This window comes from Salvelinus sp. IW2-2015, linkage group LG32, assembly GCF_002910315.2.
Source record: "Salvelinus sp. IW2-2015 linkage group LG32, ASM291031v2, whole genome shotgun sequence".
Lineage (NCBI taxonomy): Eukaryota > Metazoa > Chordata > Actinopteri > Salmoniformes > Salmonidae > Salvelinus > Salvelinus sp. IW2-2015.
This window is the reverse complement of record NC_036871.1, coordinates 37,077,215-37,093,770: the sequence shown is the minus strand read 5'-3', so window position 1 is coordinate 37,093,770 and position 16,556 is coordinate 37,077,215. Positions and strand designations below refer to the sequence as shown.

The window sequence follows — 16,556 nt, the reverse complement described above, 5'->3', positions numbered from 1 at the left end:
GTGTGTGTGTGTGTGTGGTGTGTGTGTGTGTGTGTGTGTGTGTGTGTGTGTGTGTGTGTGTGTGTGTTGTGTGTGTGTGTGTGTGTGTGTGTGTGTGTGTGTGTGTGTGTGTGTGTTGTGTGTTTGTGTTTCATAGGCTGATAAACTGTCCACCTATGATATTGAGTATTAAGTTGGATGGGGCATGACCAGCAATCACCATTGACCAATTTGTTGCACTTTGTGAGTGAAAGTGTCGTGTTTGAACTCTGTCAGATTGTTTTCTACTGTACCTGTTGGCATGCATGGGAAAACCACAACATCAACCATTGTATGTGTGTGTATGTAAGAGAGAAAGTGTTGGTTGTGGTTTTGTAGGCTTTCACATTACCATCCACTTGTTGCTCTTTATAAATACATACAAACATACAACATACATAAATACATACATACATACATACATACATACATACATACATCACATACATACATACATACAAACATATATACATACAAACATACATGCATACATCAACAACACATAAAACATACATACATACATACATACATCATACATACATAACATACATACTACAAACATATATACATACAAACATACATGCATACATAATACAAACACACATACAAACATACATACAACATACATACATATCATACATACATACATACATAACATACAAACATATATTACATAAACATACATACATACATACAAAACATACACACAAACATTACAAACCATATATACATAAAAACTACTACATACATACATACATACATACATACATACATATACATACTACACACACGCACACACACACACTTCCCGCAGCACAACAAAGTAGATGGTAATGTTTACCCATTCGGTCCAGTGGAGACAGCAACAGGAAAGTCAATAGCCACTATACTGTGGGTGCTGGGAGTGGAGAGGCTTTGGTTGTCATCGGTGTTGTTATTTTCTGTAGCTTTACAGAGTGATACTACTGGTAAACAACTGTTTGGGATTACACCTTACATGGCCCCTCCATTAGGTTACTGTTAGGCAGAGCTGACATGACTGGGTAGGTATCAGCTATGTTGTGGAATCCTTGCTTTCACCTATCTGAGATGATGAATTCAAGGAAGGGAAGAAGGAAGTATTTCCTCTGGGCCACCTGTGGGTCATGGCTAGTAAGGATCCAGCTTTTGTCAAATGAATGTCTTTTTTTAATTTTTTTGCATTTTAGCTAACCTTAACCCTGACCCTTTTCCTAACCTTAACCTAATTCTCCTAACCTGCTATGTTAATTATCATAACCTGCCACGTAAGTTCTCCTAACCTGCCCACGAAAAGTCAAATCTGACGTTAATTTGACAAAATCTGGATCCTTCTAGCCATGAGTCCCACTGTGTGTGGGGCACTATGTTAGTGTGTATGGCGTGGGGCCTAGACCCGTGTTTGACCTAGACCCGTGTTTACATTCACACACCTTGTATCTCAGGTTAGGATAGGGACTTCCATAGATAATAGGTAGGTGTTGTATTCTTGAGGGTCCTTGTTACAATAGATTCCCTGGCATACTATTGTAGGAAAATCTCTAATTGCACTGTGTTCCCCACCACATTTGACCAGAACCATCTGGTCATCAGGTATACGCAGCCTATAGTTGTGTTAGATGGATGGCCTCCGATAGGCCTACCTCGCATAGTCATCAGAGACTATGAGCTATGAGTGAAGACGACGGCCTACATCAGGACTCGTAGGCAATAATTAGCCTATTCTCTATGTGCTTGATTAGTGTTTCTGAAATGGTGGGTTGGGAGGACGTTCTGCTGGTCTCTGTTAAAGCCCGTAGGCCCTGGTTAGAAATAGTGATTTGTTTATCATGTGGGTCACAGCTTGGAGACCCACCGTACACCATTGGCCTTCTTTTCTCCCCTCAGTACCCTCTTCAACCAGTGGGAGAAAGCCTTCTTTTCTCCCCTCTGTACCCTCTTCAACCAGTGGGACTAAGCCTTCTTTTCTCCCCTCGGTACCCTCTTCAACCAGTGGGAGAAAGCCTTCTTTTCTCCCCTCGGTASCCTCTTCAACCAGTGGGAGAAAGCCTTCTTTTCTCCCCTCGGTACCCTCTTCAACCAGTGGGAGAAAGCCACCGTTGTAGGGCTCAGTTTGTTCAATGTGACTATGAGAATGTGGTGCAACATCTTTGTGATGTCCAACAATGCTGTGGATGTAATCCACAGCCAGACCAACTGTCATGAAGTCGTGTTAACTGTCATGTGTTAAATGCTTGTACTCTGTGATAATGGATGGATCTTGGAGAATGAATACCATAGGACCACATTGTACATGTTCTTTCACCATTTATTAGTTCACCAAATACAGTGAAAATGGCATCGTAATATACAATGACTCATTCTTAGAATGTCATGACACTTTTGTTGCTTTTTTGCTTCATAAAACGATGTTTCATTATTGAAAGTATTAAGGTTTCATGCACAACAAACCATATTCAGTTTCCTCCAAAGAATGGTACATGATAAACGAAATAAAAAACATAACTGTAATGTCCAAAATCGGTCAAATAACGTGTTATTTGAGGATACTCGTAAACAGTGCAATATACTCTAAAATCGCAATGTTCTAACAACTGCATCAACGAAGCTTAAGTCACAGTATACGATTTCTCAATAATAGTTTAACATTGATGTGTACAAAACCCCAAACACATTCAGTTAGTCTTTAAAAAACGTCAGTCCCTTTGATATAGAATGAGAAAAGTCAACACCCAAATCTCTTAGATTCTCCGTTATATAGGCGAGTCTCAATCTGCAAATCCTCTCTATAATACAAACATTTGTGTTGATGAACTGTAAGACGATAGACTAGCTTATTATTTTAAATAGCAATTATTTAGATATAAAAATACAAATATGACTTTTGAAATATGAATGTAAGCGTGCCAGGGTAAGAGTGGTTGGCACCTGTGGTGGCACCGGAGGGAAAGATCATGCAAATAGATAGATCAAATATTTGACTTTTAATTATAGAACACGAAAAACACAAATAATTGCAACATCAAAATAAATAAATTAAAAAATATATATTTTCCCATTAATTTCATGATTATTGTTTCAAACATTTATAATTTGCCCATCTCTTCTGGCCTCCTTCGATATTTCTAGTCTGTAAAAGTGAAACAGATAGCCTATGTGCAGGTGTCGGTAGGCTACGGTTACATGAAGGCGCCGAGCTGCATCTTTAACCGTGGGGGGTAATGTAAGCCCATGTATCAATTTCATTCAATTGAACCTGGGGACTATGCATTAGGCCTACTAGCTTATTCTTTACAGGTGAAGCCAAAGTGAATATAGGCCTACTAGCTTATTCTTTACAGGTGAAGCCAAAGTGAATATAGGCCTACGAAATAAAATATTAACATTGCACCATCCTCGGTATATATATATTTTTTTTACACACAATGGATATATTCTAGTTACTGGACTTCAGTGTTTGGTTGGTCTGTATTAAAAAGCTTTAGCAGCAATCGGAGAGGAATGCATTCTACGTTCGACCAATGCTGAAAAGTACAGCTCCCTTGAATGCAATGTCGCCGATTGTTATCAACAATGCAAAGCCTGCAAGGGTAATATGGTCTTCGAGCATAGGCAGTCTACTGGGTACAACTATAGAAACAGAGCTTTAAATGAAATTCTGCCACCAGTTCTAGTTTGTTGTTGCTTACGGCGCTTTTGGAAGATGGTCGTGAAGTTATGGCAAGTTCATCCATCAGAGAAGTCAGCTGAGGTTGAGACACGGAGCCAGGATCCGCCATCTCAACATCACGCTGCGCAGCAGAAGTTAAAATCGGGTTTCATCAAATTGTCAGCAACCACATGATAAATCTCGGTCTTTTCCGGACTCTTCCTCAAACTCTTCCTCTGCTTTSTCGTCCAATCTTCACATCTTTCCATCCCTTTCCTTCCCCTTGTCTTCGCTTCGTGCCATCGTTTCTCCTACAATCCTCGAACATGCACAGCCGACAAGTGCTTCAAATCGGTGATCAAAATAAAAAGTCTGCAAGGCATTGTTCATCTTTAAACGCCTGGTGACGACTTGTCTGCCATCCCCTTTAGAACGTCGTCTATTCTGTCGTCTTCGATGACCACTGCGGAGGGGAGATGCAACATGTTCATATTTGATTTMATTATGTTTTATTTGATTTATGTATTACACATGTTGAAACCTTTATTTTATCAGGGACTCATCACTTGTCATGTCATAGTCTAATGGCCTAACTGTTTCATAAATATGTTTTACAGCCAACAAATCGAGTAGGCTAATTGCAAAGGTTTTGGGGACTGGTGCAACACAAAGGGAAATGTCGTTGTACCAAACCCCTGACTTTGGTGCTTGAAACAATGGTTTGTCCATAATGGCGCAAAGCAAAGCGCGCGCACTAGACGCTGTCAGCACTTGCAATTTCCACTACATGCAATAGGGAAACGTGCCCTTTAAAATGACAGAGAGCGTAACTAATGTAGACATTTAGCCAAGTACATTTTGATATCACATTGGTAGTCTATTATTCTCATTCGTCACTATCAACGGGGCGCATTGTGGTCAGCTACTGTCCTTTGTTATATCAAAAAATAAACGTTTGCCTCATAATTTAGAGGTCAAATGCATATCTGTTGCATGTCCGTGTTGTATAACAAGTAGGCTAGGTTAGAGTTAAAGATCACCCAAACATGCCTGGGTGGCCAAGCCTTTGTTTTTGTTCACCAAAACAAAACCTCTATTCAACAATCCATTCCAATAAGCAGATCTTACCTCTCTTGGCTCTGCCGATCTGTCCCAGCTTTGGGGGTCTTTTCGCTTGCGACGCACCGAAGAACGAATTGGTGTCCTGTAGTCCGCAGCTAAAGGACACCTGACTGGCCTCGCTGTCTCCATAGCCGCTCATCTTCCCCTCGCTGTACGGCAGTACCTCGGACATTATTGCACGGCTGAGACGGACGGATCAACAGCGCAAAAAAAAACGATTTAAAGTCGGCAGCTATAGTCGACGTAGCCCAGAAATCCTTGGCTTGGTAATTAGACTTGTCGAGCTTTCCAGTGAAAATCCGTTTGGAAAATCACTAATTGACTTCTTCGTGCCTAGCCAGCCTGTGAAGGTTGAAGGTGCAGAGTCCGGGTTGAGATGGGGTGTTTGCAGGCTGTTGTGTCGCTGTTCGAGAGGAGAGCAGAGGAAGAGCGGTCTGTACGCCTGTGTTGCTCGATGAAGTCTGATGAAGAAAGTGGGAGATCCCGGGATCATAAAGGAAACCCAGGCGGAACGGTGAAGTCATCCATCCGGGTGTGTGTGTGTGTGTGTGTGTGTGTGCGCGCGCTGGGGGACTCCGAATGCTAGAGGAGTAAGGGTGACATCAACAGGCGAGATATATAGCAATGTGCAGTGAAGGGAGCAGAAAGTCATGTTCACAGAGATACAGCTACTGGAGCAACGGGGAAATAAACATTTTATTTGGTGCATAATATTTTCAATAGTGAACACATTTGTAGACTTAAAAACGTATTCAAATGTGATGATATTTACACATATGCCATAGGTTAGTTATATTTATTCTGAGAATTATAATAGTTTACTCGCCCAAATGCACACAATGGCTAGGCTACAGTTATTGAAATAGCCGTGTGTTTTGTATCTATATGCTTGACGTTGTTATGTTTCTCTCCTCGTATGTAGTATATTTCCTTCCTGGTGCTTTATATTGGCTCTGGGGGACACGAGATTCTCACAGGAAATCATTACCTGCTCCTTTGTGCGTCTGTCTGCGCACAGAAGTCGGAAGTGCCTATAAAATGAGTCACGCAAGTCTTTTCCCGTATACATCATAGCTTCAGCGGCATCGGGTAAASGAGGTTTACAAATTACACCAATGCACTTTTGCGCACATTCTCCATTGATGGTTTATAAGTTACGCCTGACAACCATCGAGATGATCTGGACCATGATGACATTAATGTTGATGTGCCTCAGACCCATACTGYTGGGGTTCAGATGTCCAGGACAGCCTCCTCAACCTTGGGGTACTTGGCTTCAACTGTTTACAGAACATGGGACTGCAGAGTCAACTGAAGATGTCTGAAGACCTCATCCATGATGTTTCTGTAGAATTGGACACACTAAGGACAGTATCGCCTACCAAGTCCATCCAGACTAAACCACACTATCCCCACACTACCAAGTCCATCCAGACTAAACCACCACTATCCACCACACCTACCAAGTCCATCCAGAACTGACCACACCACCACACCTAACCAAGTCCATCCAGACTAAACACATCCACCACCCTACCAAGTCCATCCAGACTAAAACCCACTATCCACCACACCTACCAAGTCCATCCAGACTAAACACACACTATCCCACCACACTACCAAGTCCATCCAGACTAAAAACACCACTATCCACCACACCTACAAGTCCATCCAGACTAAACACCACTATCCACCACACCTACCAAGTCCATCCAGACTAAACCACCACTATCCACCAACCTACCAAGTCATCCAGACTAAACCACCACTATCCACCACACCTACCAAGTCCATCCAGACTAAACCACCACTATCCACCACACCTACCAAGTCCATCCAGACTAAACCACCATATCCACCACACTACCAAGTCCATCCAACTAAACCACCACACACCTACCAAGTCCATCCAGACTAAACCACCACTATCCACCACACTACCAAGTCCATCCAGACTAAACCCCTACCACACACCTACCAAGTCCATTCCAGACTAACCACCACTCACCTACCAAGTCCTCCAGACTAAACCACCACTATCCCACCACCTACCAATCCATCAGAGAACCACACACCTACAGTCCATCCAGACTAAACCACACTATCCCACACACCTACCAAGTCCATCCAGACTAAACCACCATATCCACCACACTACCAAGTCCTCCAGACTAACCACCACAATATCCAGACTAAACCACGCTATCCACCACAACCTACCACAGTCCAATCCAGACTAAAACCACAACTATCCACCACACTACAAGCCCATCCAGACTAACCACACACCTACCAAGTCCATCCAGACTGAACCACCACTATCCACCAACCTACCAAGTCCATCCAGACTGAACACCACTATCCACCAACCAATGGAGTCTCCATGCCAGTGTAGAACCACCGTGGAGCCATGAAGCTACATGAATGCCAGAGTATTGCCCGAAAATGTGTGGAAGTGCATAATTGAGACAAAACATTTGTTTTACGGGACAGTATCTTTAGAAAAGGTTCGACGGGAGATAAAAAATGTCGGAGCTCTTTATTTTAAGCTTCTTGTTGATGAAACAGTTGATTGCATAATGAGTAATTTTGGGGTGCCAATTAGGATGTATTGTAATGTTAATGGACTTACAGTTTAGAGCTGTGACAAAGTCATTCAAATAGAAAGGGAAACATGACATCAGTATAATTCATGAGTTGAATCAAACTCACACTACGCTCACACTACGCTCACACTCCGCTCACACTACGCTCACACTACCGCTCACACTACGCTCACACTACGCTCACACTCCGCTCACACTACGCTCACACTACGCTCACACTCCGCTCACACTACGCTCAACACTACGCTCACAACTCCGCTCACACTACGCTCACACTACGCTCACACTCGCTCACACTACGCTCACACTACGCTCACACTACGCTCACATGTGTTTTTGTCAGTGGAGTCACAAAATGTGTGTGTGTATCTCTCTGCTCTGGTGTGTGTGTGTGTGTGTGTGTGTGTGTGTGTGTGTGTGTGTGTGTGTGTGTGTTGTGTGTGTGTGTGTGTGTGTGTGTGTGTGTGGTGTGTGGTCTGTGTGTCTGTGTGTGTGCTGGGGGACTCCGAATGCTAGAGGAGTAAGGGTGACATCAACAGGCGAGATATACAGCAATGTGCAGTGAAGAGAGCAGAAAGTCATGTTCACAGAGATACAGCTTGTAATGCGTCTGTGTGTAGCTGGTGAGATGAGTCAGGCGCAGGATAGCAGATATGAGTAATTAAAGCAATTTTACTCAATAATATAATTTACTCAATAATTAACGTCGTATAATACAAGCCACAAATACGGCCCGCAATACAATAAAACATTACTCACAAACAAACATGGGGGAACAGAGGGTTAAATTAATGAACAAGTAATTGGGGATTTGAAACCAGGTGTGTAAGACAAAGACAAAACAAATGGAAAATGAAAAGTGGATCGGCGATGGCTAGAAGAAGCCGGTGACGTCGACCGCCGAACGCCGCCCGAACAAGGAGAGGGACCGACTTCGGCGGAAGTCATGACACAGCTACTGGAGCCTAACGGGGAAATAAACATTTTATTTGGTGCATAATATTTTCAATAGTGAACACATTTGTAGACTTAAAAACGTATTCAAATGTGATGATATTTATGCATATGCCATAGGTTCATATTATTTAATCTGAGAATTATGATAGCGTTCTCGCGCAATTGCGCATAATGGGTAGGCTACAGTTATTGGCATAGCCTCTTTTTTTAAACTATAATGCTTATCTCCTCTTGTGCAGTATATTTCCTTCCTGTAACCAGGCTCCTTGGTTGCTATTTCTTGTCATTGCCTCTGGGAACACGAGGGTCTCACAGGAAATCCTTACCTGCTCTTTTGTGCAGTTTACATCAATGCATGTTTGCGCACATTCTCCATTGATGGTTTGTTTACAGGTTAGTCACACTGTATGCTTCATAGATCGTTAACAAATGTAATGCTGACATGTTATTTTAGAATACAGAGAGTACCTCTTTTAATTGAAAGCAGTTTACACACACTTCATCATACACATAGCATGTCTTAACAAAGCCTGTTTCTAACCGGTGATGAAATATCCCCTAAAAATATTATAGCCTCAACATAGACTAGTTATTTCATAAAGGGGTATTTGAAAGTATGCAGTTTTATGTCGATGGAGCTAGTCCTATATGGTTTTTGCATGATGCACTCGGGTTAGGTGAGGGAGGGAGACTTCCTCTCAACTCACAACAACAGAGATCCAACTTCAGAACCATGGACAGTGCACGCGCACATTCGCTGACCTGGTAGTGTGATATTTTCATGGTCATTTGGAATGTTCGATCAACTGATGCTGGATTGCCATGGTAATGTAGYATGTTCATTCAAATGATGCTAACTGATATGGCTCATGCATGGAATGGAATGTATTTTTTGAATATCGGTTGAGGGCAATGGCTGCCAGTCAACCACAATGAGTCTGAAAAAGCTCCTAAATGTTGCCGAAAAGGTGTTTTGGAGCGCATGGTTAACTGGGCAAACACAGCAAAGACTAGCTACACCTGACAACCACCGAGAGATGATCTAGACCACGATAATGTTGATGTGCCTCAGACCCATACTGGTGTGGTTGAGATGTCCAGGACAGCCGCTGTGGTGATGCTCTCTGTGTCTGTACTTGGCATCCTCCTCATCCTTGAGATATTTGCCTTCAACCCACATGCGTTTCCCAACCACGTAGGGAGAACTTTCACTGAGCGCGCCGTAGGCTATGTTATTACCTATATGGCTGCAAATATTGAGGCGGCTTATTCTAATGCTTATAATATAAAAATGCACTAAATTGTGGATTTGGCACATCATTGCGCACATGTTGTTACACATCATGAAAATATATTGAGGCAAACAAATTGTACAGTAGCCTACAATTAGCAAAATGGAACTCAATTGTATGAACATGAAATGAATTTCAATATGWTTGAAAGATATACTTAGGTTCCAGTTTATTAGGGTCGTGGCTAGAATGACTCAGCTTTTGTAAAATTAACGTAAAAGGTATATTTTATTTTTGATATCCCTAACCCTAACCCTAAAAAAGGTAATCTGCCTTTTTTGCAATTATTTTCCGTTGGACAAAAGATGTAACCCACAAATGTTGGCTTAGGTTTTTTTGTCAAACTAACAATTTCTTACTGTATTTAAATATTTGATTTCAAATAACTACTTGGCATCCTAACCTTAACCTAATTATCTTAACCTGTTGAGATAATCATCCCAACCTGCTACATAAAGTAAAATCGGACATTAATTTGACAAAAGTTGGATCCCTTCTACACCACCCCATTCACGACAATGGTTCTCACCTAAGTGACTTTGAGCATGGTATAATCGTCGGTGCCAGGCGCGCCGGTTCCAGTYTCTCAGAAACAGCCGGCATCCTGGGCTTTTCACACACGACAGTGTCTATGGTTTACCGAGAATGGAGCGACAAACAAAAAACATCCAGTCAGCGGCAGRCCTGTGGGRGAAAACAGCTTGTTGATATGAGGTCGAAAGAAAATAGTAAGAATCGTCCAAGCTAACAGGTGGGCCACAAACTGGCAAATAACTTTGCAGTACAACCTGTGCAGAACGGCATCTCGGATTGCACAACTCATTGGCCCTTGTCATGGAAGGGCTATTGCAGCAGATGACCACACCGTGTTCRACTCCTATCAGCTAAAAACAAGAAGAAGCWGCTCCAGTTGGCACGCGATCARCAACACTGGACAATTGAGGAGTGGAAAAGCATCACCCTAGTCCGACAAAACCCYGTTCCTGTTGTGGTTTGGCATAAGCAGCATGAGCCCATTGCCCCATCCTGCCTGGTGCCAACGGTACAGGCTGGTGGCGGAGGTGTGTTTTCCTGGCACACGCTAGGTCCCGTGATACCAATTGAGCAGTGTTTCCATGCCAGTACTAGATGTGTGTACCTAAAAAACTGGCCACTGAGTGTATAGGCCAGATGTAGCCTAGACTGTATTTATCTTTTTAAGCATCTTTTTATCCTTCYCATTTTTTGTATTTGTTAACTATACTATAGTCTTCGTTCTGAAGTTATCGGCAGTCACAGAGAGACAGATAAACATATTGAATCTATTTATAGCGGAAGGACAAAAAATGATCTAACTACACACTTAGCTGTTCTACAAGTGGTCTGAGCCAGTTTGTAAATAACGAGGGTTTTCAAGTGCATCCTTAGTAACAATGGTTTTGGGAAACAATTCAGAGATTTAACGATGCTGTCACGGATCCCCCCGGTACTGCTGCTCATTCTGTTCACCAGTTCRGGAGGTCTACGTCACCGGCTTTCTAGGCTTCACTGAACGGGATTCATTATCATCAACCCCGGACTGTCTTGTCTGATTACACACACCTGGTTCCCATTTCCCCTGATTAGTATGTTATATARMTGCCCTCTGTTCCCTCTGTCTTTGTRGGTTATTGTTTCCATGTCCGTTGGTGGTGCGAGTACCTATGTGTTGGTGCAGCTGTTATGCTGCYTGCTATATATATATTGTGTATTACGGGTATCGTCCCGTGGCGTTCAACGAGGTTTACCTCGCTCTTTTGTTTGGGTACAGCCCAGTGTTTTGTATATGTGTTTGTTATGGGTGTATTAAAAACCACTATTGTGTATTCCTGCGCCTGTCTCCAAAATCCTTTATACCAGCGTGACAGATGCTCCTACGTAGGTTCTTATAATGAATTTAGCCTAAGATGCTTTTTGGAAACCGGTCCCTGGCCAAGAAGGCAGTAGTAGGCAATACATTGCAGCATTTTAAACAATACAACACAAGACTACAGGAGACGTTTCCACTCCTCCTGAACAGAGTTTTGCATAGAGTTTGAAACTCCCTGAGGGACACTAGTACATCTAGATGAGCAATACATTTTAGACTATTCCATGCCTCTGGTGCACAATAGTGGAAGGCAGTCTTGCCTAACTCTGTAGCGGCCCTGGGGACTTTAAGTATCAACCACCTAGTAGACCGTGTCTGGTAACTGCTAGTGGTGAAGGAGAACAGGCTACAGAGYTAGTGGGGGAGTTTACCCAGAAGACCTTTGTACATGAACGCATACAAATTTAGCGGTCTGAGCATGTAAAGCGCGGTCCAGCCCACCACTTGATACAAGGAGCAATGGTGGGTGAGCGACATGACATTAGTAACAAAGCGCAAGGATGCATGATAAACTGAGTCCATTCTCTCTAACACAGAAGATGCTGCATGCATGTACAATAAGTCACCATAATCAACTACAGAAAGAAAAGTGACTTAAACAAGCTTCTTTCTAGCCTCAAATGGAAAGCAAGCCTTAATACAAAAATCAAAACCCAATTTCAGTTTAAACTTCACAAGATTATCCATATGAACTTTGTAGGACAGCTTATTGACCGACCATATACCTAGGCATTTGTAGGGTGACACATTTTCAATGGATGTTTCCCCAGATGTGAAAATGCTAACCTTCTATGGCAGAGCGCAAGCTCTGGTTAAGGTCATGACTTTAGTTTTTTTTGTGCYTTCAAGACTAGTCTGAGACCAACCTTTTTAAAATCAACAAACAATGCAGCACAATGTTTTTCAAGTGRGTTTATGATGTAACTTGCCACTGCCACTGCCGTAGCTACAGTTATGGTACTATGCCTTCAGGTTAGGGGTTAACTCCACTAATTCAATTCCCTCCTCCTGTCAATTCCATTTCATTCAATTCAAGTTCCAGGTCAGTATTTGAATTCAGAGATAATTCAATTCCTCTCAATTCCAATGTTAGAATTCTTGGAATTGACCTACTCCCAGTTTAATATGATCCCCAACACTTCCACAAATGACAATTAACATTTTAATTCCGCTCAGGCTTCTAGGCTGATACTGTCACTGTTCAGACAGCCTATCTGAGGGAATTCAATCATTTCATTGGAATTTCAAATTAAATTGGAATTGACCATACTCAGGATGTTCTTTTCAAGTAGGAATTTCTTTAGCTGTGAGTTCACTAGGGACTCAGACTTTGGCCAGGATAGGGAGCTTGGAGATAGGACCGTAGTTATTCTCATCTGAAGGCCTCCACCCTTTAGAAGCCGGAGGACATGAGCTGATTGCCACATTTTGGGTATAGAATTGGTCAAGAGACCTAAGTTGAAAAGTGCGAGGCTCAGCAATAATACCAGCTGGTGTCTTTAAGAGGTAGGGATGCAATACTTTTTACAGTCTATAGGCCTCTGCATAAGAAACAGGCTCAAAGTTAAACGTTCACACGAGGGCCTGTATTAGAGCGCACTGTAACAACTTACACCAGAGGAATGTGCTCCACCATCATACAAAAACTGAACCAGCAGATATGAAGTGCTTGTTAAAGACCCCCACAATATCAGATTTATCCTTCACTTCATTAGAATCCACCACTATAAGGACAGTGTGGCCAGAGAACCTGATTTGATTCGTTTCCAGAACTTGGTAGGGTTGTTAGGGTGACTGCTTTCAGATAGAACTCTGACTTAGACTTCCTGATCAACCCTGTACACCAGTCAGCAGGTGCATTTGTACCTCTACCGTTAGCCCAAGAAACATTTCTCTGTCCATTTCATTCTGCCTATCAGGATAAAGGTAAGACCCAGATGCAGACTGTGTCGAAGTAACAATGTTTATGACAGCAACAGAGGCAAAGGTACAGGACGGTAGACAGGCTCAGGGGCAGGCAGAGTAGTCAGGCGGGCTTGGTTCAGGGTCAGGACTGGCAAGGGTCAAAAACCAGGAGGGCGGAAAAAAGAGAGGCTGGGAAAAGCCAGTAACTGACAGGACAAACGCTGGTAAGCTTGACAAACAAGACGAACTGGCAACAGACAAACAGAAAACACAGGTATAAGTACACAGGGGATTATGGGGAAGATGGGCGACACCTGGAGGGGGGTGGAGACAAGCACAAAGACAGGTGGAACAAGAGGAATACCTATGTAAGAATGCTGTTCATTGACTAGAGCTCTGCATTCAACACCATAGTAACCTCCAAGATCATTAAGCTTGAGGCCCTGGGGCTCAACCTCGCCCTGTGCAATTTGGTCCTGGACTTTCTGACGGGCCGCTCCCAGGTGGTGAAAGTGGGAAACAACATCTCCACTTCGCTGATCCTCAACACTGGGGCCCCACAAGGGTGCGTGCTCAGCCCCCTCCTGTACTCTCTGTTCACCCATGWCTGCGTGTCCGCGCACATCTTCAACTCAATCATCAAGTTTGCAGACGACACAACAGTTATAGGCTTGATTACCAACAACGACGAGACAGCCTACAGGGATGAGGTCAGGGCACTCGGAGTGTGGTGTCAGGAAAACAACCTCTCACTCAACGTCAACAAAACAAAGGAGATTATCATGGACTTCAGGAAACAGCAGAGGGAGCACCCCCCCTATCCACATCGACGGGACAGTAGTGGAAAAGATGGAAAGTTTTATGTTCCTCGGCGTACACATCACAGACAAACTGAAATGGTCCACCCACACAGATAGCGTGGTGAAGAAGGCACAACACCACCTCTTCAACCTCAGGAGGCTGAATAAATTTGGCTTGTCACCTAAAAACCTGACAAACTTTTACAGATGTCCAATTGATAGCATCCTGTCGGGCTGTATCACCGCCTGGTACGGCAACTGCAKCGCCCWCAACTGCAAGGCTCTCCAGAGGGTYGTGCGGTCTGCACAACGCATCACCGGGGGCAAACTTCCTGCCCTCCAGGACACCTACAGCACCCGATGTCACAGGAATGTTCCTAAGATAATCAAGGACAACAACCACCCGAGCCACTGCCTGTTCACCCCGCTATCATCCAGAAGGCAAGGTCAGTACAGGTGCATCAAAGCTGGGACCGAGAGACTGAAAAACAGCTTCTATCTCAAGGCCATCAGACTGTTAAACAGCAATCACTAACTCAGAGAGGCTGCTGCCTACATACAGACTCAAATCATTGGCCACTTTAATAAATTGATCACTCGTCACTTTAAATAATGCCACTTTAACAATGTGTACATATCTTACATTACTAATCTCATATGTATATACTGTATCGTATACCATCTATTACATCTTGCCTGTGCTGCTCAGCCATTTTGCTGCACTCGCATTAACATCTGCTAACCATGTGTATGTGACCAATAAAATATGATTTGATTCGATTTGAACGCCGACTGTGAGCCAGGCCTAATCGCCCAACATCAGTGCCCGACCTCACTAATGCTCTTGTGGCTGAATGGAAGKAAGTCCCCACAGCAATGTTCCAACATCTAGTGGAAAGTCTTCCCAGAAGAGTGGAGGCTATCATTTTGGAATGAGATGTTCAACGAGCAGGTGTCCACATACTTTTGGTCATGTAGTGTACCTGTTGATAATTCAAATGCTATATAGTCTTAAATAGCATCACTGATGACAAATGAGTGATAAAGTATGGTGACATTTAATTTGCTCTGTTAAACCTACCCTTTTGAATAACTTCCATAGCAACAGTGAATCTATTTAGTTCTTAAGTGGAGTTCTCTGAACGATCATTATAATGGTCGCACATTGGTAGTAGTCAGTGACAAATATCAAAGCTAAGCAGAGCTGGTTAAAACCCTGGATGGTAGACCAAAGGGTAGATGTACATAGATCAATTCTCCAGTAGGAGGTGCTGCCCAGCCTATAGTTTTGTTTTCTTCTGATGGTGGATATAACGTTGAAGATCTGACATTGTTTTAAAGGTCCACATTCTACATATTTTATACAAACTTTATCTATGTTGATAATAGATTTGTAATTTGGTTACACTGATGACAATCCTGTGGTTGAAATTTCACCCTCAAAACAGTTTATGTTGATCACTTTTTTCAAATCCAATGTATGTTCCACATAGATTCCACATCACCATACGTTTACAAATGACGTTGAAACAACGTTCATTCAACCAGTTTGTGCCCAGTGGGATAGGGTTAGTGTAGTGTGAAGGTTAGTATACACCATAAAAATGACATTATTAGAAAGCAACAAAGTGACAACCCAGACACTATTTCAGAGGTAATGTTTAGACAGACTTGTCTGTTAGTAATATCACTGGGATGATTGACAGGCTGCTCTCCAGTAGACTATGGTCTCTGCCTGACAACAAGATGCGGAGAGAGATTTATGTTTTCAGTGGAGTTCAGGCAGGGTCCAGGGGGTTTTCACATGATGTCTGCGACAGAGGTTCCATTTGAGACCATGCTGCCCTGGTGACAAGTGTGTCACTGTCCAGGAACAGAACAGTTACATTGCTATAACGTTACGTATACCCTACAGAAATATATACATGAGCGAGAGGCAGGGATATGTGGCACCCTGCCACTCTCCTTCACCATCCCACTTCCTCCTCTCTCTTTTAACCTCCCTTCCCCCTCTCTGCCTTCTCCCTCTCTGCCTTCTCCCTCTCTGCCTTCTCCCTCTCTGCCTTCTCCCTCTCTGCCCTGTCCCTCTCTGCCCTGTCCCTCTCTGCCTTCTCCCTCTCTGCCTTCTCCCTCTCTGCCTTCTCCCTCTCTGCCTTCTCCCTCTCTGCCTTCTCCCTCTCTGCCTCCTCCCTCTCTGCCTTCTCCCTCTCTGCCTTCTCCCTCTCTGCCTTCTCCCTCTCTGCCTTCTCCCTCTCTGCCCTCTCCCTCTCTGCCCTCTCCCTCTCTGCCTTCTCCCTCTCT

General features: G+C 43.3%; 1 protein-coding gene and 1 long non-coding RNA gene across 2 annotated transcripts; one reads left to right on the top strand and one right to left on the bottom strand.

Annotated features, from left to right (window-relative positions):
- The first annotated feature begins 2,740 nt into the window (after positions 1 to 2,740).
- On the top strand, positions 2,741 to 3,527 carry LOC139023468 (uncharacterized). The gene is made up of 2 exons (XR_011474588.1): positions 2,741 to 3,333; positions 3,378 to 3,527. It is a non-coding gene; the product is annotated as an uncharacterized lncRNA (long non-coding RNA).
- Positions 3,528 to 3,674: 147 nt separating this feature from the next.
- Positions 3,675 to 5,270, bottom strand: LOC111957253 (calcium/calmodulin-dependent protein kinase II inhibitor 2-like). Its single transcript, XM_023978034.2, has 2 exons — positions 4,814 to 5,270; positions 3,675 to 4,148 (listed from the first exon to the last, which is right to left on the bottom strand). Exons 1-2 carry the CDS (start codon positions 4,977 to 4,979, stop codon positions 4,078 to 4,080), a joined length of 237 nt encoding a protein of 78 aa, XP_023833802.1. The 5' UTR covers positions 4,980 to 5,270; the 3' UTR covers positions 3,675 to 4,077.
- Positions 5,271 to 16,556: the final 11,286 nt, after the last annotated feature.